Genomic DNA, 26186 nt, shown 5'->3' with positions numbered 1-26186 from the left:
TTCTGAATGATGTGAGGAATTAGCCAATGAAACGGTCTGTTACGGCGAGTTTTTGGCGTGAGGTGCACAGAACTGTTGGTAGCCAAGTAGAAACACCAACGCTGATTGATTAATTAAATGCCCGACGTCATAGGGTCAAAAGAGGTTCGTATGACCTCTGACGCGACCTTTCACTACAACCGGTCAAATCTTAATGTAGTAGAGGCCATCGAAAGTATAAAAAAACGAAACGAAATATAGATCTGTATTTTAATCAGATTGAGTTTGGGCGAGTCAAACCAACTCTGAATAATAGACAAGTGCTACTGTGGATAAATATAGATGAATTCGGTTTATTATTATCTAAACAAGATCACAGAACACAACACTAGTCTCCGACATCTATTCAAAATATCCGCGACTGGACATTGACCCTCCTTCATATAACGGATGATTTCATTAGCCCAAAGTGCTTTACTTTCTGTCAACCGTTTGTAGTACACACTACTTCGCGATCTTGTTGGACAATTGAGATACGTCTAACTAGTGAGTATTGCTATCAGTGACTTGAAATAAGACTAGGCAAATAAGTCTTCAAAATTTCATTACGCTTTGCTAACGTGCCACTTTAAAGACTGTCGTTCTTAAAATAATGAGAATATCAGTTTATAGCAAGTAGCTACATAATCGCCGCCAGCAGAATGTTAATGTCGCGGATCAATATCGTAGGTTAATCTAACTAGGAACAAATAAAGAAGACAACTGGAGATATAATCCAATTAAACATCCAAGAGAGTGCAAGCCGCCAAAGTAAAACAGAAAATTCTTAACCACGTGAACGGCCCATTTAAACGAGAGGTGATAACAGGTATTCATTCGTATGACATAAATTGTTAGGTGAACTGTCCATTTGAACGAGAGAGGTGATCGTAAAATAAATATAGTTTGCTAGGTGAACTGTCCATTTATCCGTAAAATAACAATTGCTTGTTAACTTTAATGTGAGGTGGTACCAGGTGTTCGTAAATGAAATTGTTAGCTAGGTGAACTTTAAGTAGTTATCAGTTATTGCCGAAGTATACTGTATCCAGTATCCGATAATCGTCACCCTTTTACCCAATTACGAAATGAACTGAAATAAAACGCCTTACTTATCTGCATTAAACTAGACCTACTCTTCATCCAATTACAACTTTCAAGGGATATATTCACGTCACCTCGGGTTTTCGTCCTATCCAATTGACTAGACACTTTCTTGTCACCCCCCCCCCCGCTCCACTAACAAGGATAGATCACACTCAGCAACCGTGGCTATTAATTGTCAGGAAAGTTTGATCTTGGATAACCGAAGCAAACACTTGATAGAAAGTATCTCCGACGAGGTTTTCAACATCAGAATCACCGTCAAATACAGAGCTTTAGGAATGACATCATTTCCGTTACAATATTAACTACACACAAGATTTGTATCTACGGCGTGTAAGTGACAAGGTGTAATGGCGGGAGATTTGTCCCGGTTCCCCCTTCTGCCAAAGACCCCGCGCACAAAGCCATTAATTGATTAATTATGTTAGTTTGTGTTGATTGGACGTTAAACTAGGTCATTTCGGGACTAATAGTAAAATTGTATACCATGTAGTCTTGTGTTATTCCCATTCAATTACTAAATGTCGTTTAAATAATGTCATTTTAGGAGTAACAAATAGTACATTTTTATTTCAATAATTGGCAAGGGTCTTGAGAAGTTGATTGAAACCGAAAAAAGGCATGGAACTCGTGACTTGCACAGATAGACATATATAATCGCGTAAACACCACTTCCCCACCCCCACCTCCCCAAATGGATACTTAAGGGGTTTCATATTCGCTGTATGATTATTGCAGGTTTTATTTACGATACGTACATACCATTTTGGCATGAGGTTTTATCCTGTTGATTTTGTATGAGGCCAGTTTTATAATCTCGACCAATGATATTTACTTTAACGGTAACCCATGGCTACAAGTATGGATTATTTATTTAAGTTATATTCGATTCTAGACGCTCGTTAAATTCACATTCAACTTAACTGATAACCGACAATTCAGACAAAATCTTATCCAGGGGACAAATTTCTTCTTAGGAGATGAAGCTACAAAACTAACAAGCCAATAAATGTTAACCAGTTTGAAAAAAGTCAAGATCATAATTCCGAATGGAACTCATTAAAAAATAAAATATTTTCATATCACAGTTTCAAATAAATAAAACAAGTAAATACGTGTTGTCAAGATGACACCATGTTTAAAGAAAGCCCGGGCAGTGCCGGATTTAAATGAAGTGAGGCCTTATGCTAAACCGCTTATGACGCCCCTCCCTCAGGACAAGAGGAAAATGAAAATGTGTTTTAAATTCAGCACTGACCCGGATGTGATTAGTACCTTAAAACACGGTCTTTGTTGGATTCTCTATTGGTTTAAATACGTTAATAAATAAATCATCAATTTATGGATGATATATCTATGTGACCAGAAACACACGAATAGCCATTATAAATTTAAACGAATCCACTTTACTAGAGACGTACGAAGTTCCAGACCAGATTTATTCGATTTGAAGTAAAGCGACCTTCATCGCCTTCTTGTGTTGACAATGATATGCAAAGATAAAGGCTATGCTATAGGATTCATCTAGTACCCATATCGCTATTTATAGATAAACAAACCTATAATATTATTCATTGCTAAATAAACCCTATAATGTTATTCATTGATAAACAAATACTATAACGTTATTAATAATTGATATACAGACCCTATAACGTTATTCATTGATATCCATACCATATAACGCCATTGATAAACAGATACAATATTGTTATTCATTCATAAACTTTATAGTTTCACCTATTCATTCATTCACAAGCACCCAATTGACTACTCATAAATCAATCTTTACTCCGACTTAAATATCAAACAGACTGTCTGTTGGGGATTAAAACAATATGGATATATTATTATCCAATGATACTCCATATTTCAGTCTGTTCGCGTCCCTTTAATGTACTTTAAACAACGTTTTCAGTTTCTCCCAATAATACATCATATCTGATTTCATAACCGTACCTACCCACCACGTGATATCCGTATTTATAACATTTGTTTAGATCCCACGTTGCTTGTGGGTTTTCTCCAGGTCATCCATTTCCCTCCCAATACTAAAATTGTATCATAAATATGTTAGTCCCGAAATGACCTTATAGTTTGTGTAAAATCGACTCTCTCTTTCTCTAAGAGAGGGTCGTCTGATTTTTCCTCTCTCTCTGTCACCTCCTATGTTTCTCAGAGGAACAACTGTGTAGAAGCATTGCAGTCGTGGTAGGTGGGTCAAACTTTAAATATCCTAATGCTTAGTACCAGAGGAATTGGTGGTGGAGAGCCAGGGCGAGGATAGCAGGCTAGAGATCTTCTCAAAACCCTCGAAACTAGGTGTACTGCTTGGTGTTTCTGCGGCGGACTGTCTGGAGAATAACACCATACAAACGATCTGGGCTCCTCACGATGGAGATCGACCCTTGAAATTACAGGCCGAATTTTCGCCGTGACCGTATCCAGGCTCTAGTTTACATTGATCTTTCGCGCTGCCCTCTTCTCCATATTCATATGCCTCGAAAGCACTGGACAACCGGACAACGGTGGTACCATTTTCATGTTGATGGACGGCCAGAAGATATTCAATTCTGACATCTGAGCATTCTCCATGTCTAAATACCAGCTGAGCAGGAATGATATACATGTGACTGAAAAGCGCTACATGTAACTGCACTGTACACACACGTTACTATATCGGCATTCTAGTGCCATGCACGTTATGGCGTAGGCCTGACGAATGAGTAACGTACAACTAACGTCTGATAGGCGTATGGCCAGCGTATCCTCAGTGTATTGCCAGGATTTTGTGAAAGTGTATATATAGGCTCCCATTTCAAGATGCGCTACTAGATGTACACTAACATGCGCTGGTCATGTACAGGCGATACGCTACTCATACGCTACCCATAGGTTCAATACGGTAAGTATACCAACAATTCTGTGTTTTCAAAAGCATTTTGTGTGTGTTAATTTTCATACGCAACTTACAAGTTTCTCTCATACGCAATAGTGTGACGGGGGCATTAAATGGAAACCTGTTGAAAGTTGATGTAAGTTGGAATACGCTTTGTAGTTGTTGACCATTCGTTAACCATTCGTTAGACACACGCTGGGCATTCATCATGACAAAGTTCCAGACGTACATGAACGAGAAAAAGGCAAAGGACCAACCATCAGCGCAAGCAACCCCAAAAGCAGCGGAAGCAACTTCGTATATAAAATGTATGTATTATATGTATTTTTATAAAATCAGGAAATATCACGAACTGAATTTTCATCATCCTCGGTCATTGCTTATTTGGAGACTCAACCTCTCCCCCAAATTCTTAAACCTAATGCGCGAAACGTTCATAAATAGATGAAACATTAATTAATCGCACATCTATTTTTTTTTCAAAAGTATCGAGCAATCAAACTGATTATCAACTATACACTAAGTTTCATCACTCTCTATCAAATAATCAAAGTTATCTGGTCCCAAAGCATCGACCAAAGAAATTGCTTATCTCTGCTTAGCTTTAGCTCGATATGTTAATCATTGAACTCAGTCTTAGCTTAGCATGAACTCATGCTTAGCTTTAGCTCGATATTTTAATCATTGAACTCAGTCAAGACGAACATCTACATCAAGTTTAAACATTCTACCTCAATTAGAAGCAGAGTTGTTATGTTCCAATTCCAAAGTCTTGACCAATCAAAATGCTTATTGCTCCATAGCCTAAGCAGACAATTCTCATCATCGAAGTTAGTCAAGGTATTGATGTAATGAAAACTATACATCAAGTTTCATCACTCTCACTTAATTAGAACTAAAGTTATCGTGTCCCAAAGCATCAACCAATCAAATTGCTTATCTCTGCTTACCATAAGCAGAAAATGCTCATCTTCACAATCTATCAAGGCATTGACCTCATAAACACCTACACCAAGTTTGAACATTCTAGCTCAATTAGAAGGAGAGTTATTGTGTCCCAAAAAGTGTGACGGACAGACAGACGGACGAACCCATTTTAATAGTCCCATGCTTTCTTCGAAAGGCGGGGTACAAAAATACAGACCAAAGTTTGAATAACGCATTATTCCGAACCGTTTCAACGACATAACACTATATTATATGGTAAAACTATCTATTATAACACAGAGACACGAATAATAATAACAAATCGACATGTTCAAATACTGGCTTATATCCCACCGATCAATATTACACTAAATGTGGGAGATATTCTCTCACCTTTCGGTCTAACACTCCTAGTAGACTTCCTATACTAAATAAATTGAAAGAGGGGATTTGGTTCTTATAAGGTGTAGATAAACATATTTAAATTCAGATCCTACTTTTGTAGGTAAACCGAATTCAAATTCGATCTTATTTTTTTCCCAGGAATCCAATCTTATTAAATTTAAAATAATTAACATAATTTAAAATAGATCTTATTTCCTATCTTAGATTTTATATTTTGTAGAAATTAAATATCCTATTTCTATACATAAACTAACCATAATTGAAATTAGATCTTATTTTTTGAAGAAGCATCTTATGTTTTTGTAGATAACAATAATTCAAATTAAATCTTATTTTTTGTTGCCATTTTTTTTATATCGTTGGTCTACGGCACACTTCATGTAGATCAAACCTTTTCTTTATCACTAAGTTAATTGTTCTCTTTCAAGCATGATTTCAGCCACTGTGATCTACTGAAACCAATATTGCCATTCACGTTGTATTCACTTTCCGTACCAACATCATACAAAACTAAGATAACATCTGGTGATGTGAGACTCGAATCTGTGCTGTATCTGTTGCAGGTGTGTCAAGAACACGACCAAAATTGAGATTTACGAGCCCAAGCTTCAATTAAATGCATGAAACACTAGTGGTTGGTTATGCATGCAATACTAAGTGTAAAATGGTGTATGGATCGTCGCATTTCTACATACTCTTATTCAAATTCCAACTGCCAAGAGGTCTTTTACGTGAAAGAAATGAAATGGGGTTTAACTGTTCTGCTCCCCAGAAGATTAGGCCTACTTTCCACGTAGTCCAGTGCCATACCGATGGACTACGCCCCACATTCATAATCCCCCCCCCCCCAAAAAAAAAAAGAAGAAATGAAATGAAATGAGGTTTAACGTTCTACTGTTCAGCTCCGATTGAAAAAAAAAGATATTATGTCCCTCCTTTTTGTAACACCAGAGTTTATCTCGCTAAACAGATCTGTAAAGATGGCAGACAGGGGCTTGTTAAAGTGTTCAACAATAGGAAATGTAGATTTTATCCCTGTTTCAGTAATATCGAATTTTAAAAACGAACATGCTCTGGCATACCTGATAAACTGCGACGCATACACTCGGTTATATATTAATGAAAATGGCCTAAACCAACCTAAATATCGAAGATCCAAGTTGCGGTATGTTGTGCCACTCGCCACAAAACCTGCTCTGGAGTTCAAACTATCCATAATTTGCTGCTAAAATTGTTCACACTACATAGTATAAGAAGTTTTTCATCATTAACAAGCATTATCCAGCGAAAATACTCTGCCGGAATAAAATGGTGGGGTTCCAAATACTTTTGGTTAAATGGGACATTTACCCCGAAGGTGAGGTAAGTTGTTCCACCATTTGTTGAGTAAGTTGAGTTGAATTATATTTTATAAAAAATGCAAATGTTTATTGATGTTGTTGTTTAAATTGGTCATAGGACATTACAATGATACATCTATGATAACATTCACATTCAATTTACTCATTTTAAGAACAACTACTAAAAATGAATGACTAGGCTATATATTCAGCAGCACTGAATTGTCGTTATCAGAGTATTCAAAAATATTGAAAATGAATGCATTCTACAAAACCACCGTGTAGAATAGAATTCATGTTCATATATTTTAACTTATGTATATTAAACTGCTGATGGGGATAAATAAAAGTATAGTATCCATATATAAATTGTACATGTTGCATAGGCTACGGCCCATTAGCATCAATTTAGGTCAGTTTTCTCCGGTGTGTCCTTTTAGGCATAGTAATGGATTTAAAGAGAGAGAGAGAGAAATGGGGTTTATCGTCCACTCGACAACAAACTAGGTCATTTCGGGACGAACATATGGTTTAATTTTATTTACATAATTCGCTTGCGCGTAGGGGTCTATAGCAGTGGGAGGACCCGGAGAAAACCCACGAGGTTGGACAGTAATGGATTTAAATGTTACTGCTGAATACACGGCACCACATAATAGTCCATGTGACAGACAGATTTTCATTACCAATTTGATGAATAAATTTAACCATGATTTTCAGTTAGCCTTAGGTCTAAAGTGTCCAAAATTGGTTGATGGACATCCGGGTCACTTTGCCAAATGTGAGTTTGGCGGCCATCTTTAAAAATGGCCGCCATTTTTTAATTTGAAATAGTGCAAGTCAGGGAAACCTCCACAACTCCTCAACAGGTTCACCTATGGATATGTAAAATGGCTCAAAATGTTCATAATACAATTCTAAGTCTGCTGGTATATGACTCATGTTGTTTAAGAAATGCTTTCGGTTTCAAAATAAAAGACTGATCTGAAAACAGCAATATTTTTCGGGTGTTTTTCATGATGTCTGTTCATAAGTTTACTAAAAAAATCTTGTTCAGACCCATATAAGCCAAATTATCTATTTGGTCAACTAAAGTGATTTACTAGATATCAGAAACATTGATCATAAAAAAATAATCTCTAATATGAGTGTCCAAAATCCAAGATGGCATAAATTCAAAATGGCGGCCAAAAGTTGCTCAAATGGCCAATTTGTCAGATAATAGTTATTTCACAGTTTGATAGTACATGTAATATCCAATTGAAAGGGATTACTGACCTTAAAATTAACCAAAACACAGAGTGTTTAAAAAATCCAAGATGGTGAATATTCGTAATGGCGGCCAGAATTTCCGTAAAATGATCGATTTTCTGTTAAATGTACCGTTCGTTCGTTTCTGGGGTTTTACGTCCACTTCCACCTAAGGTGATATCGTAGAGATTAAATGTACCTTATAATATGTCTTTTTAAGCAAATAACACACTATTTGTGGATAACAATTACTATAGTTTATTTCACTGTGACGTTTCAACAAGATTTTACATGTCGTTATCATGTTTTTACTGTTATGGCCTATTGCTCGTGGTTCATTATACCGCTTGAATAATTGTTTGATCTTTTGTTCTTGTGCTTATCTATACCAATTACAGTTTATACCTGTATATGTGCATTTGATTATCTAACGGCTTGGGACACTACAATGCCCATACCAGCTGACTTTGCATTCCTTTGGAGGATCAGCACCGCTCTTGTATATATATAGCCATATTATTTTCATTTTATTGTCCCCCGCCTTTCGAAGAAAGCAGATGACTATTAAAATGGGTTCGTCTGTCCGTCACTCCTTTTGGGACACAATAAGTCTCTTTCTAATTGAGCAAGAATGTTCAAACTTGGTGTAGGTGTTTATTAGGTCAATGCCTTGATGGAGTTCGAAGATGAGAATTTTTGCTTAGGGTAAGCAGAGATAAGCAATTTGATTGGTTGATGCTTTGGGACACGATAGTACTTTAGTTCTAATTAAGTGAGAGTGATAAAACTTGGTGTATAGTTTCATTACATCATTACCTTGACTAAGTTCGATAATGAGAGTTTTCTGCTCAGGGTAAGCAGAACGATAAGCAATTTGATTGGCCGAGACTTTAGAACACAATAACTCTCATTGAGGTAGAATGTTCAAACTGGGTGTAGGCGTTCATTAAATGAATGCCTTGATGGAGTTCGATGATGAACATTGTCTGTTTAGGGTAAGCAGAGATAAGCTATCTGATTGGTTGATGCTTTGGGGCATGATAACTTTGGTTATAATGAAGTGAGGGCGATATTAGCATGACTAAGTTCGATCGTGAGAATTTTCTGCTTAGGCTAAAGAGCGATAAGCAATTTGATTGGTCAGGACTTTGGAACGCAATAACTCTGCTTTTAATTAAGGTAGAATGCTGAAACTTGATGTAAATGTTCATTAGCTGAATGTCTTGACTCAGTTCAGTAATTAACATTTCGGGCTAAAGCTAAGCAGAGCTAAGCAATTTCAATGATCGATGCTTTGGGACAAGATAACTTTGATTCTATCTGATAGAGAGTGATGAAACTTAGTGTATAGTTGATAATCAGTTTGATTGCTCGATACTTTTGAAAAAAATAAATGTGCTATTAATTAATATGGGTCATCTATTTATTTAGGTATTTCGACGAGGTCATCAGCCTCACTGTTGGCTTGTTTATTAATGTTATATGCTTGGTAAGGACTTGTGAAATCTTGTTGAAACGTCGCAGTGAATTAAACTATAGAATTTGTTATCCATAAATAGTGTGTTATTTGATTATGCTTCAATTACTAAATGCCTGACCCCATGACCCACCTACAATGCCGAACTATTCTTATGCGGGACATATTTTGATCAATGGCCAACTGATAGCAGGGGCGGATTGGGCTATCGGGCGATCGCCCGACCGGACAAAAAAATGAAAAAAATAATTTTGTCCAATTCGTCTAAAAAAACCTTTTTCTGCTGAACATTATATGGTGGGGGGGGGGGTATTGGACCGGCCATGGAACTACGATGATGTGGCCGGTGTCTTTAACGGGCCGCCACGCCATCACTGGAGTCTGGAATGGGCTGGTATAATAGACTTTCTGGGCCGGGTGTGTTGGGTGTGGGCCGGAATTCGGAATCCTGCAATGGGGATTCCGAATTCCATCACAGGAGGAATCAACTAGCGCTCCCGGCAACAAAAATGGGACATTTTACAATGAAAATATTCCTACTTATTCAATATTCCTAACTGGTTAATCAAATGGTCAAAACTAGTCCCATTTTTAAACCAGTTAAATTCTCTTGACTCTTGACGATACAATGATAATACGTTAATTAATAATATGACGATATGATAATTTCACAGGTTGATGGTTGTAAATACTTGTAGGTCGGGGTTTTGGCCTAAATGAATCGATTTATGAGATATATTATTTGACAAAGATTATAATCAGATATGCCACCAAATCGCATATTTGGGGTTCATTAAAAGGGGTAGCTCCGACAAGGGAGCCCGGACCGGTTCCCGGCCCCAATCCGCCCCTGACTGAAAGTGTACCACTATATTTATGCCTGATCTTGCTTGACCCATTACCCACCTAGCTAGAGTGTCAACAATTTTAATGCGTAACCTACAGTTCCCAACAATTTTTATGCATGGTCTAGTCTGACCCACCTAGCAATTTTTGTGTGTGGCTTAGGGTTTTTTCGGTAATTAGTGTCGTTTTTTTCGTTATTTATTGATTTTTCGATATTTGGGGTTTTTCGGATTTTTTCGGTTATTAGTATCAAAAAAGTTTTTTCGGTATTTTGTCTGCATTTTTCGGTACTTTTTAGATTTTTATCTCGGTACTTTTCGCATTTTTTCGTTATATGGTACAATCGAACCGGTTTTTCATCAAAGACTCTATGCCTGGCAACTTTTGTGGTATAGTCTAGATAACGTATCCACAGATCCATTTCACAACTAGTTGAAAGTTTAAAAAGAATCGTTGCGAAGATAATTTGAAATGCATTAACGACTAGGCATCAGAAAAGTAATGTCGACCAATTTCTTCTTTCGCTTTAGGCAGGCCTATGATATTAAAAGGATATCATCATTGTCGCTGCCGAGATCTCCTGTTTCTTCTTGTACTTTGGCTAGTGTCCATTACTGAAGAAAAACAGTAGTTGCGATTGTCACAGTAATTCCAATGAGGTGGATGGTTGTGACATTAACAAAGAGGAAATCGTGAGCCATGCTTTTGGGTAAATGTATTTCAAATTATCTCTGTAATTATCATTTTTAAACTTAGAACTTGTTGTGAAATACATTTTACACTTTACACTTTCACAATTGACAAATATGAATCCATGATACCATCTGGCTAGATTCTAGATGATACCACAAAAGGTTGCCAGACTCTTCAAAGTAAAAATCTATCATATTACCATTTGTGGACCAGAAATGAAATGCAATGTGGGTTAACGTCCTACTGTTCTAAACTTGGTCAATGAAGATGGCTATTCGTCATACAGTGTGAAATGAGGTAAAATTTGTCCAGACACAGGGGTCGAATTCCGGACCTCGTTGAGCCTTACCCACTGAGCCACTATTTCGGCCAATTTCTGAACAAACAGAATAGATAAATTCTTAACAACTAGGTATATTTGCAAAGATATATTAAAATTCCTTACAGTTTTGCTGGAATATTATTAAATCTTGTTTTCTGATTTACGAGATCTGGTATAATTAATTCCATCCTCCCCTAAAAAACTACTACACATTTTTATAATAAGCCAAGCCAAGAGAAAGACTGACAATTGTCCCGTTTTGTTCTTAAGCAATAATCTACGATATCCAAAATCTTTTTTTGAGGTAATATTTAAGTTTAGTGATCCTGAAAACCCCATAAATGGCATATTACAAGCCGTACAAAACAGAAAAATGACGATTATCTGAAAAATCATTCATTTTAGGGAAAATCTTGCCGCACTCTTAGATTTTAGCCATCTTGGATTTTGGAAATCCTTTTTTTAGATGTTGTATTTAAGTTTTGTGACATCGAAAACCCCTTAAGCGGCATTACAGGGCATATCAAACTGTAAAATGACGATTATCCGAGGCATCGATCATTTTAGGCAAATTTTGACTGCCATTTTGAATTTTCGCCATCTTGGATTTTGGGAAACTAATTTTATAGATCAATTGTAAGTACAATGACTACGGAAACCCTATATATGATATATCACAAGTTTTACCTTGCGTGATACTCATCCATCCTAACAAGAAATTCATTTTTCGTCAAATTTTGGCGACCATTTTGGAAATCAGACGGATTCAACCGAAAATGACGTCACAGAAGTGACACACTATCAAAATCGTCTTCAGTGACAATTTTTTCTTCAGAAACAACCGGTCCCCAAATATCGGTGTGATTGCGACAACCCTAAATAAACGTTCACATGGTTAGTACCCTATCTTGCCTAGGCACAACATTTTAAAATTGACAGCATACTCAAGACTTTTGTTGAGTTTGCGGCCACCGCAGCTGTACAGACTGGGTCACTGACCGTATTTATTTATGCCAAATGAATAACTTAAGAAGACCAGACACAAAATTTGGCTAAATTTACACTGAACATGATTTGGTAGTAAACTTTTAAAATAAATCTTGAAAAAAAATGCCAAAACGTTGCTTTTTTCAGAATAATCTGTTGATTTGGAAAATATATGATTCATTCACCAACATGTGTCATATAACAGCAGCTGTAGAATGTTATTGCGAACATTTTGAGCCATATTCCATATCAATAGGTCAATCTGTGAAAGAGTTATGAAGGTTTCCTTGACGCGCTCAATTTCAATGAAAAAACGGCGGCCATTTTTAAAGATGGCCGCCAAAATGGCATTTAGCAAAGTGACCCGGAAGTCCATCAACCAAATTTGAACACTTCGGGCACCAGGCTAACTGAAAATCATGGTTGAATTTATTCATCAAATTGGTAATGATACTCCGAAATCCGAGGTCTGCCACATGGACTATAATAACATCTGATAAAGCAACCGGGTAAGTTTTGCCATGGCTCAACTTGCCCCGAGGTGAACTTTACAATTAAGCAGGCATCAGCATTTTCACAAATAAACCCAGCGTACTAGAATGTCAACCCTATATAGTGGATATCATTTGCCAATTTATCTGTCAAGGAAGTCTACACGGTTAATGAAATAGAAAACAAGAGACCATTTTTCAAGAAATCCACTTTAATTGGGGTTAAAAAATTTGATTTTTGTACGTAGCTCCTTTGTTCTTGATGAAATTATCCTGTACCTTACATCATAAACTACCATTTATTAGATTACTCAATCGATGGCACCAACATTCGTGCATGTGTACCCATACGGGCTGGAAAGAAGATGGCTCAACTTACAGAGGATCAACTTACCCCTCTCTCCCCTACTGGCCTACTTAGATTAAGGAATTTGTCATGAGTATTCATTAAAATCCCCCAAAACCATCAAACGATTGGGTGTATGCCCCAGAGAATGGATGACAGATGTATCTCCTGTTCTGCATTCAATAATCTTATTAAATTTGACAAGACAGAGACGTATCTGTATAGTCATCTCACGTCAAGTCAAATATTGTTTTTATCATTACGTTTAATTTTCTTTAATTTGACGAGACGTTTTGCCCACTGATAACCAGAAATGTCTTAATATCGGTCAGATAATGACCTAATTCAACAGTCGTTCGTCTATAAAACACTATAATGGTTTTATCTACGGTGATGTGAAATCAAAATGAGACAGCGTCAGTTTTCTTTCTAATCTAAATGATAAATATCCCTAATAATGCCTACTAATGTACTTCAGGGACGACTTGACTCGGATATTATCTCTCAGGGGGCGATTTGGTTTAACACTAATGTACACGAGAGAGTAAACCTAATCTAAGTTTTATGAACTGTTTCGGCCACGTGGGTTATATAAAATGTGTCGCCTAATAGCGGAATTTAAATATGTATTTTACTGGACAGTTCAAATTCTAAAATCATAAACATCGATTGCAAAATATATCTTTACAATGCCGAGGGAACTATATTTATTACTAATAAAATGAGCATATATCTGAGTATATATGCCAAGGTTCTGAGGCTTTTTTGGGGAATTTTTCATAAATGATACTGGACTTGTCACATCGTACAAGATGATACGATAAACTATTAATGTTCCTTCGTAAAATAAATAGAACATGTTTCCAATTTTTCAAAACGTCCCCTCGTCTAATCATGAGATACGTCAAGCAAATTACATTTTACGATATAGAATTATCTATATGAGATTAACATATGGTCCAATTTGTTGTTTGTTTTTTTAGATACCTTTGCAATCCCAGATTGAGAATATTGCCTGAACAGTATTCATGAACCAATATAAAAGTAGAAACACGGAATTCCTTTATACAGACATGTAAATTGTATACACAGCCAAACTGAATTAGCAAATTGATTTACCAATAGTTTGTAACTTCTGACTCAAGCCGTGAATAGGCCTGATAGCAAACCAAATTAGGTTCTCGTGCTTCGGGTTTTAAATATACACTGTCACCTCCACCAATAAGAAAGTGCACTTAATTTCATATTATCCCCAATTCACACTAATTGTATACTCCCCTTCCAAAATTCAAATTTCTATATTACAAGATCTTTTTTTTATATATAAACAATATTTTATTTCATTTGAAAATGGATTGGTGAACAGGCTAAGTCTATGTTGATTCCTGACTTTGGAACTACTACAAAACCTGTAAATCTAAAACGTCTGTATCTCGACAAAACTTGTATTAGTTTATCAAAGAGATTCGATGTCGTACTGAAATATTTTCTAAATCATTTATTCCATCCAGCATAAGAGAGTGGAATAAACTCAGCCTCCCTGCTAGAAACTCAAGAACCCTTAAAATATTCTCCGACCATCTCTCAAAATCAGATATAAAAATTCCATCTTTCTACTACAACGGTCGGCGGAAACTCCAGATAATCCATTGTAAACTTAGACTCTGATGATCTGACCTACAGGGCCACAAGTACCTCAGACATGTTGCTGACAGCCCCGCATGCCTCTGTGGTCACATTTTTGAAGATCCTCATCACTACCTCTTACATTCAAATGCACGAAAGGAAACTATAGACAAATTACAACACGATCATAAAAACATTAACTATCTCTTGTTCGGGTCCATAAAACACTGTACAGATGTAAACAACAATATTTTTAATCAAGTCCACAAGTTTATTGACATGTCAAACAGATTTTAATCTTGCTTATTAATTGTTTTAATTTACAATATTAGTTTCAAATTTACGTATGATGTAACCTATAATATATATTGTACGTTGTCATCCGTCTCATGATATATGTATTTACATATATTTATGTATGTGTTTGCCATTTTAACTGTGTATATACACCCTTTTTGTTTCTTTGTTTTAATATTATGTATGTACATTATCTAGAGAGAGAGGGGTTTTACATAGGCTAAGCCTGTTCCCCAATCTCATTCAGACAAACTGAATAAAATATTGTTTATAAAAAATAAAAAAAAAATGTATCTCGACAAAACCTGCATTAGGGTTCAATGTAAATCTAAAATAGCTGAATCCCAACAAAAGATTAATACATTTTTCGCACAATTTATTCTGGGGATTACCGATTTTGGACTCATGAATCTGAACTTCAGAGGGATAAAACTCCTGTTTTCAGTCAAAATGAAGAATTGAAGAGTTTTTTTCGAAATAACACTAATGTTTTCATTTCCCTTTCGCTCACGTTACTATGTCGACACTCAGTAATATCTCAGAATCGGTTTATGTATATACGTAAAATAGTTTCCACACAGAAAAATCAATATACAAAATCCATCGAATTAAAAATTATAGGCTATTTTGGATCATAAAGGATCCAATTTAAAACATTTGTGTGTCAAACCAAGATTAATAATTGAGCCATTTAAATTTGTATTTCATATCCATTTTACTGTTAGTGCCTCTTTAAATTGGTTATGTATTTTATTTTTATCTTCTCTCATTTTTTTCGACAAGAATTTTACATCTCATATTTCATTCTGTACCATCCTTTATATCTAAACCTGTATTTACGATTGACAAATCTGTTATTTTCTATGACAGGCTTGCTCTATAACAGGCTGTTTGATAGTTGGCAATCATGTTAAAAACACACAGAATGTTTACGATATTAAAGCATAAATATGTTAGTTAGGTAAACTACTCAAATTAAAAGTTGTGGAAAAATAAAATGAACACACTGTGTCACGTGAAGACACTCTTCATTATTTATTGTTAATTTGGACGATGGTTTAGACCTGAATTTTAGAAGCCGTGCTATCTTTAATTATACCCAAATCGGGTATTCTAGAAAATACCAAACTTACGTATACATGTAGCTAGTTAAACATTTTATTTTTAATTTTTTTTGTTTTTTTTTTTGGGGGGGGGGGGCGATAGATTTTTTTCTAATGGACGTGCGCTTTAGTAAAGTCGGATCGGATGCAAAACCAAGTGGGTTTTCTCCGTTTTCTCCAAATTCTAAAGACGCATGTACGCGATCGAATTATTGAGATAAAACTATATCAGATGTTTGTTCTAAAATGACTTAGTTATTGCCGAATTGACACTAAATCTCATCTCCCTTTAATATTGTTTATATAGAAAATATTCCCCTGTCTCGTTGTAACATCACACTCAGATTAATGGCATGTCTTACCCATGTTAGGGTATATGGGCGCTTTCTGATAACACCTATCATTTGGGAGTTCACATATATAGCTAACACTAAATCTCATCTCCCTTTAATATTGTTTATATAGAAAATATTCCCCTGTCTCGTTGTAACATCACACTCAGATTAATGGCATGTCTTACCCATGTTAGGGTATATGGGCGCTTTCTGATAACACCTATCATTTGGGAGTTCACATATATAGCTAACACAATTAATGCTAATGTGTGCACACGCGGCCTTGGTTTATTGTCCCATCCGAACGACTAAACATTGTCCTTGCAAGGCCCTCCGTCTCGCAACACTGACAAGGGAAAAGCACGCTGGCAAATTCAAGGAAACTTGCTTGACCATCACCGGGATCTAACCCCGGACCTCCTAGTTAGTGAGCCAGTGCCTTATCCGCTGGGCCACCGCGGTTCTGTTGTAGCATTATGAGGCCCTACTATCGCACAGAGGATTAAACGAGTTGTTAAGGATATATTTGTGTGGATTAGACGCCTAAAGTCTGCGTGGAAGTCTCTTAGAAACCTATCTCAATCCATGTGGTACTTTTTCGCAGAAATACAAACTTTCTGTTTCCATTTGGGGCTGGCGATAAGTCTCCCAAATTCAATGTTAATTCCAAGTAAATGGATAGCCATCTCTTCATATTTGCCATTTGTATGGCGGTAAGTGATCGTCGTGATTATCATGTCACTCATACCACTGAATAATGGAACACCGTTAAGTAAATATAGCGACCATTACCCAAATGAAATGGGGTTTAACTTCGCGATAAGAAGACGGGCCTACGCCGTAAGCTTGTTATGAGGGAAGTGTTGTCCGAACAGCGACGTTTCCGCCTACTGTTCATCGATTTCCATCTATCAATGGTTCTTTTACGTTCACGCCAACATGTAAACAGAAACACCACTGACAAGGGGAAACAATGCTGGAAAACCTCGAAGAACTGGTTAGTGAACACACTGAGCCACTTAATAACCCAATATTTCTTCATATTTTAAGGTATAATTTGTATTTTTATTAATGGGTAGGGTACCCTGCGAAATCCGGGATTTCCCCTTTAACGTAGGGTATCAGTACCGTCATGAGAATGTGAAATTGGGTTTAACGACCTACTTATCTGCACCGACTGGACTAATGAAGACAGTCGTACTATGTGAAAATTGTGGCTTGACAGCGACACTACGACCTACTTTTATATTCGTCCTGCAACACTGACAGGGGGAAGCAACGCTTTCTCGATTAACACCGGGATCGAACCCGGACCTCCGGGTTTGTGAGCCAGCGCCTTACTTACTGAAGCACCGTGGCTTTTACCGTGATGAGAATCGAATGATATAATTCGTACATTGAGCAATGATCAGATGCATAACCTTTAAAATATTATTTTTAGAATTTGCGTGTTAGAGGACCCCGCGTATTTGTTTGGTATGGGTTCAAAGCTAGACGAAGATTTCAGAAGACAATTTAAGCAAAATCTACATAATAACTGGCTTTAGCATTTGACAACAACAACTCTCCAGACGAAGAGAGCACGCTAGAATGTTAAATAGATCTGTCAAATATGGCATTTAAAGCTTGTAAGAAACAAGGTCTGTCTTATCTTAACGATATATTGCGCATTAGTTATTTTGAAGTTTATTATGCATTGTTAAAGAAGACTGAACACTACTCAATCGCGTGTAAAGCCTTATTAGGGTTGCACGTTCGATCGTCACTCTCGCTGTGCGTGAAATGACCATATCCGTATAAGATATCTGGTTCCCTTATCAGTGGTAAGAGAATGAACAGTCTCTTATCGCTTGGACATGCAAATAAAAGATTTGACGAAACGTCGCTGCCACGGCAAAATGTCTCCTACATCACACTGTATGGCGTATGACCGTCGGCCATAGGCTCGACTGGGGAAGAAAGATGACATTATCTGAGCTTTTTCTGTCCCATAAATGCAATGTAACGGTAGCACCTTTGCCGGAAAACCTGGATAAACTTTCTCGGCCAATGCATCACACAAAGGTACATCAAGTGTTAACTCCTCCGCAATAACAAGACTGCTGTATCTCGGCACTGTCCTGTTACTCTCCTTCCAAACCTCTTCCTCGACTAACCTTGCTTGACACAAACTATTATTTGTTAGTTGGTAAGTCCATGATTATCGGATCTAACATAAACTACGAGATATACGTCTGCAAATTAGGAGAAATTGAGTAAGGACGCCAAAACCTGGTTCCCCATAGAATATACACCGTTCAATTGACATTCAACTTAGCATGCTTAATTACAATCTACAATACGTAATCAATAAAACGTCATTACTAATTCATCATCTAGCGCGTCACTTTTTGTCATATATTCCCGCCTTTAAAGGTCTTTAATCACCTTCTGTGTTACAAACCAATTTACCAGACTAAATGTTCGACTCCAACATTTACAATGGTCGTTTAGAAGTTGTTATCCCATCCAGTGAACTAGTTTATCTAAACGATAATATTCCAGTGCGGGAGTAAAATTGCACAATACCTGGTGATTATACCCTAGAGAGAGGGAGAGAGAGAGAGAGTACAAACCAGGCCATTCCCAGACTAGCATCATGATGCATCTACATTAAAAATTAGCTTGTAACGTACTCCTTATTCTGTTAAACTATATCCCATTACATGTATTTACTCTGAAACAGTGATTCTCTTACGGGAGGCATTAAGAGAAGGAATGTCTTGGTTTATCCACACTCTTTGAAACCAAAATTACTGAAGCCCAAAAAATAACTAATTTACAAAAAAGCGGTCTATTAAAAGCGAAAATTTCTTCACTCGCCACCTTTTTATTTTGACCGCCCAATCTCAATCCCAGTCCAAAATCCCGTGCATTTGTGCTCGTACTTCATTGAAAGGGCGTATGGCTCTATTCTATGGAACATTAAAATGGGTGAAAATGGGAAACAAAGCACATATTAATATACATAATATAGGCTTTACCATCGACAATCCCCCTGAATACAGGATATAAATTTTGTCAGGTTCACTAACATGTAACACATTTATAAAATGAATTGATTGCTGGCTTTGGTTGATTATAAACTTTACCATAAAAAGTTAACTTCCCTGAACACAGAATGTAGGCATTACCATAGAAAATTCCCTTGAACACAGAATGTAGTTTTTACCATAGAAAACTCCCATGAATTCGAATTGGGGGGTTTACATTTTACTATAAAATGTTCCACTAAATGCATATAATGTACCGTTATCTTCTAAATGAAGCATGTACGGGTTACCATGTTTTTCATGTATGTTTTATATGATTGTTATAATATGTTTATCGTCTAAATAAAGCGTAAAAATAATATTAATAAGTGAAAGCTAATTCAATCTGTAACCTATTTATTCTATTATATTGCTCATATAAGGGTTATAGTGAAGGTTATGATTCCCGCGTACTACTCTTGGCTATAATTAGTGCTATAGATGTACAAGATTAACAATATTGTTAGAGCGATTCAGTAATTCTAAATATAACTCAACCTGTAGCCATATAACCAACTAAATAACCACGTTCCACAAATCAATATTGCGCAGAGCCTTTAAATCACGGCCCCGGGGAGTCCCAGCAACAAATGAAGGCTAATGACCCCGTCTGTCGTCATGTCGGTTAGTTATCCAGCCTTCTTCCCTAGCGACGTCCGAACCAGATTTATATCACTGTCCAGACACAGATAAAGAGATATCGAAAAGCGAGACATACAGAGATGTATTACTTTACTCATTTCAAGATGCAAATTTGTGAGCGGTTCCCTTTGATTTGCTGATATTGACGAAGTGGTTAAAACGGCTTTCATCTTATATTTCAGATGTGTATCACTGTCCAGACGTAACGATCAAACGATAGATAATATATATGGCCCGGTAAACAAGTAACTCTCATTTACATATACAGTTACTTTAAAACGTTCGGTTTGTGCACCATTATGAAACACTAGTAAGTCATTCATTCAAACATACAGATACTTTTGTGCGTTCGTCTGATACAATCTTCCCATATATTATACCAGTATTGCCATATCTTTTATAGCGAAACCCAAATGAAAATTATTTCCTTATAACAAAATCAAAACGTGCAGCGTAAATATCCAACTACAGACAAATAATCGCTTAATGATGCCTAATTGAGATATAAATACAATTACTTCCCACTTATTAATGACCGTGGAGCTTATGGCTTTTAGGTCGATGCTTAATAAAGAAAGGAAAGCAATGAATGGAATAAAATGTGTGTGTGTGAGTTAGTTTTATTTAACGTCCGCTTCCACCGAGGTGATATCGCAGACAAGAAGGAATAAAATGGCTTTGACGTTCTACTTATTTGCACCAAACAATTGAAAACAGAACTGAAATTTATTTTTCGGTTGTTTAATCCACATCGTGTGGGTCTGAAGTCACAGAATCTGATTAGTCTACTCCAGGTACACCAATCAATTAAAAACCGCGATACAGAATATTCCTCGACATCTTTTGAAGGGTTTTGACTGACCAGACATTTTAGGGGCTGTCAAATATCGAGTAATCAAGGTATTTTTTTTATTGTCGACACAGACCAGGGGCGTAATTATTTTAAAGATGTTATTGCAGTGACCAACCCTAACAAACTAACACCCAAACTGAATTAGATTTGCTCCTTATTCTGTACAAATTATATAATCATATTAATTAGCCTGTCGTCACGGTGGCTCAGTAATTTAAGGCGCTGGTTCCCTAAACCGGAGGACCCGGGTCCCATCCCGATGTTGAGCGAGAAAGTGGTTTCCATTTTCGGTGTAGTAGGCCAGAGGGACTGGAAAGGAACAGTGGGTCTAGTCGTTTGGATAAAACAAAAAAAACCGGTTCAATGTATACACCAACGCGTGTACATAAAATAACTATTAACAGATAGAATCGAAGAGTAGGCGGAATAACGCAGCATAGCATATGCCAGTCTTCAGTGGTGGTAAAAAAAAAGCGCGTTAAACCCAATTTCCCGTAATTTGTGTATTGTATTCGTTTATTGTTTGTTCGACGTTTAGCTGGGAAGTTATATTCCATTGTTAATTAGTAGTTACAAAGAAGATGTTCGGTGACTGATGATTTCAGTCTACATGATAGAACTTACAGAGAAAGAAAATTATGCAGAGATAATGAGGAATGGGTACACCAGGGAATTCAACTGTAATAATCTTTTGTAGGCAGGTCAGCTAATGGTGAATAGCCATATAATTTGTAATAAGATTCTATAGTTAGCTTTGTATTGCTGTCAGTTTGTGACAAATAATTTACTAAAATAACCAACGGCGACATAAACAGTACCGGTGTCGGCGTTTGACTTGGTACTAGTTTTTCTTAGTCACGAAATAAGCGACCATAGCCTTGCTAATAAGTAAAAAATATTTAAATAAATAAATTGAACATACAACACAATACCAAACATTTATGCTAAAAATAAACAGGTTAATTTCCAGCAAACTGTTTCAACATTATAAATCAATACTAGAATGTTATAAAGTGGTTTTCGTACCGACATAAACCCCGACACTGGTATTCTGGTGACCGTTTGTTTCCGAATTTAACCGAATCAAACCTGGTACGAAAACACACCAAGAAACAGGTATGCTAGTGACCGTTGCTCTCCGAAAATATATTCTGCCCATTAGCCTTCAGTTTCTGAAATCCAGGTCTAAACCATCGCTAAAAAAAATTACGGGATGACGTGCACGTAAAAGAACCCTTGGCAGTTTGAATTCAATATACGAGTAGGCCGTAGTGCCCATGTGTGGCGTATGCTCGTCTTCATTAGTCCAGGCGGAGGAGAACCGTAGGATGTTAAACCCCAACTCATTTAACTTAAACGGAGTTGACTGGTACTTGTAAAAAGCATAATATGCAGTAAAAATTGTTTACGTTGTCAGCGATGATTATGTGAAATGAAATGGGGCTTAACGTCCTACTGTTCTGCTCCAACTGGGATAATGAAGAGGGCATACGCCATACAGTGTGCACTAAGGCCAACTTTTATATCGAATTCTTACTGTCAGGGGTTCTTTTACGTGCACGCCAATGTGTACCCGGGACCTCGGTTTCAGGTCCCATTCAAACGAATATACGTTGTCCTTTGCCAGGACTCCCGTCCTGCACCAATGAACTTTCTCGGTCAACACCGGGATCGAACACGTCTTACTCACCGAGCCACCGCGGCTCCTTAAACTGTATGTACAATCCACCACGTGTTACCCTAAACAATATCTTATGTATTATCATTAAAAACTAAACCCCCAAAATAAACTAGACAAGACTCTATTAGATATAAAAGATTCATTTTTGGGCCTTCACAATAATCCGTGGGTGGGGAGAGGAGAGACATGGATCTCAGCAACTTCTGGAGATAAAGGATAACGTTGCCACATTAACCATGGCCACCCTCATATTGAGAAGTTGCGCTGTATAGGGTCTACATCAGCACCCATTTCAGAAACCCTGTTGCTAATGTAAGACAGTAATCATTGATTTCTACTCGCCAGCCTATCAGCAGTTAAACAAAAATATTGTCTCATAAATGTAAGGGTCCCATTTGAGAGATTTTAGGGTACGCACAAATTAATGAACTCATACAGGAGTCCTCCGGGTCCGTTTACTTGATATGATGGTTGAGTGATATTCGTATCTTTTTGTTGCTGCATGGCTTCTTGGCATTGGGTTGGTTATTGGTATATGTTGGCATTCCCCTACCACTCATTGTTAAAGAAAACTCTTAGTTAATTCGTTACCCTTCTGAACTGTATTTTATAATTTTAGAAGTCTTTACTCCACAGAATGAGCTAGTTTCAAAAGCTGTATTATGCAGTTTCCATTTGCAGATTAACAAGTAATGGGGTATCATCCTGCGAATTCATAAGGATAGTAATAAAAGCTGTCAGAGTTAAGGAGGTCCATATAAATCAGCAATCGGGAATACAATATTTTACATAATTTCAGTTAAATAGAATGGAAATCCTTGTGGGTCTCATTTGTATTATGTAATATTAACAACGTGTAAAATCCGTAGATTGCGAATGGGTAAATAATATCTTAAATTAGTTTGGAATATAATCACACCCACATAACCATCGACGCGACTCATTATCGAAAATACAAGCATCTCGAGTGGAGCTTCATCTTTTCGGGAGCGTTCGTTCGTTACACTCCCTGAAAACTTCGTATAATGATGCGTATAATAAAAGTAAACATTTATGACTTAACGGTGGATTGGTAGATATGTTTAAAGGTTGTAATAATACCTGATGTGAACATGTGCGAGGTACACGTCAAATCGAAAAAAAATATTTTGACTATCCATTGGGCTACTTCTCTTTTAACAACAAGTTTGCTGTCATCAAATGCTGATCCCAGCCACAAGAGGGAAGAGAATACGAACATCGACTTCTTTACTTCGTAGGATTATAGCACCATAGTGTAAAAATAAAGGGCTAACGCTTGGTCCACTTACATGAAGTATCTTCATTTTCTTAAACGCACCTAACTTCAATTGTCTAGGCAACATAACATGACAAGAGTGGATATCAAGCAAACCCATAGTCCAGGATGAACACAGATGATAACGAGATCCCATTGAAATGTATAGGAAGGATTCCGCTATAAATGAATATAACAACACGTGTTCTGTGTATGATGCTATTACAGAGCTTCATCATTTAAACTCGCAATAAAACGGAAAGGGTAACATCATTACCCACTTTCACAAACTGTTGTATCTCTCACCCGTATTTTAAAAATATATTCACCCTTAAACCCCTTCAAACTTTATACAGTTCAAATAAAAAATAAAAATTCATTTCAAATCACTTTATCTGGTACCTTTAGCCTACACAGTTTTTCTAAAAAAAAATCTAAATCAAACCACTTTGTTTTGCCTTCACGCCTTAAAGTTTCACAACAACAAACAAACAAGAATACAACTTCGAATAAACTTACCTTGGTCTTCACAAGTTCTCCACAGACCAGAATAAACACTTCTATAAACTACAGTTTTATTTTGTTCAGATTCTATTGTTTGTTCTTTAGTATATAACCAATAGTCTGTTCCCACAGCTATAGCGAGTAACCCGAATGCTGCTCCGGCACAAAAACTCGTCATGACCGTTAAAAAACGCTTCTTAGTACAACAATCCATGATAGATGGTCACTCGGTTCCCTGATCCCGTATCCTCCTTCACTCCCAAATAAAATCCGTGAGTCCGCCAGTCGACACTCAAAGATACAACACATCTGTATTCTTCCAAAAACTTGGAGAACAAGAAAATCTTAATTTATTTTCAATTGTATTAAATTTATTTTTCCACCTCTATATTTCACCGTTTTGTATTTTCTTTATAAAATATATATATAAATACAAATAACGCACACAACTCTACACAATGTGGGACATTACTCTCCGGTAAGAAGTCAAATCAAAACCCCTTAATCTATTCAAAATAATTAACGAACAAAAACTGATGTTGAAACGGCAATTGTGAATAATGTGTAGATGATTTTCTTTCTTTTACAAAAAAACCAAAAAAAAAACACGCAGCAATTATTTACAACAATTTAATTAGGAATAAGAATGAAATCAGACATTTTTGGAGCTCATTATTCGGTCTAATATTTTTAAAAAATCACTGACAAAAAGACGATAATTCCGTAGTGGTTTCAATTTAATCCAAATTTTCGCCGATAGCAGAATCGTCCAACTTATACTGACACCAGACACTGTTGATTCGTAATTTAAAATACGGACAGACAGCAGACGACACAGAGCTGATATTTTAAAAGATATACGAACGTCATCGGCACAAGTCTCCCCTAAAAACACATTGAAACCCCTATCTGATATCGCACACCTATTAATTAACTCAATGCAATTCCTTACAACCTTTCCACTTTCCTTCTGGGCTCTTTCAGTGACAGCTCCGCCATTTTAGTTGCCTGCACGAGCGGAAGACAGGATAGTGCTGGGTATATGAATGCACGCATGCGCTGTTAAAGGAACTAAAGATTTGGAAGAAGGTCACGTCGTGTATAGGATATGTTAAGATGGTGAATGTAAGAACGTGAATCGTTTCCTTTGTACGAGAGAGATCTGGCGTTGTAACAAGCATTGTAATTAGTCGGAATCGAGTGGAGAGTTTGTGAGATCTAATATCATTTATGGTTTTATTAAGACGAAGTAACGGTAGCTGGGATTAACTTTAACTAATAACGATGAGGGAATGGTCGGTGGTTTTTATACGATGTTGATAAAGATGGATAGATGATGATACGCTGGAGGCTGATATCAGGATCAATAACACTGTCAAATATAACCGTCTATCACTCACACCGCCGCCATTCCATAACCCCATCCTACAATCACTATAACACTAGTAGTCTTAACGCACAAATAAATTACAATAACTCGATTCAAATTCACAATTTTCTAACAAAAAAGTCGGCAGTCAGGGGAGCTGTTATCGATTGGATGCGGCGTGGTTAAAATCTTCTCGTACCGTTTAGCGGTACAATATTCTACATGTAGTCGTTTGGAATCATATATTGGCGCATTTTAAATAAATATCACTAAACGTCTTAAAAACTTCATTGCTATTTTTGACATACTAGTTAACAGTC

At 36.7% G+C, this 26186-nt stretch overlaps 1 protein-coding gene across 1 annotated transcript in view; it reads right to left on the bottom strand.

Moving 5' to 3' along the window:
- LOC126811542 (voltage-dependent calcium channel gamma-5 subunit) overlaps positions 1 to 25529 on the bottom strand; it is a 61119-nt gene extending 35590 nt beyond the window's left edge. The window contains exon 1 of the mRNA XM_050537228.2: positions 24513 to 25529. Within this exon, the coding sequence (XP_050393185.1) occupies positions 24513 to 24711 (199 nt within the window). The 5' untranslated portion in view covers positions 24712 to 25529. The remainder of the gene's footprint in view (positions 1 to 24512) is intronic.
- Positions 25530 to 26186: the final 657 nt, after the last annotated feature.

The sequence above is a fragment of the Patella vulgata genome, chromosome 2, assembly GCF_932274485.2.
Source record: "Patella vulgata chromosome 2, xgPatVulg1.2, whole genome shotgun sequence".
In the NCBI taxonomy this organism is placed as follows: Eukaryota; Metazoa; Mollusca; class Gastropoda; family Patellidae; genus Patella; species Patella vulgata.
The sequence above is the reverse complement of the archived record's forward strand: the minus strand, read 5'-3'. Positions and strand labels throughout refer to the sequence as shown.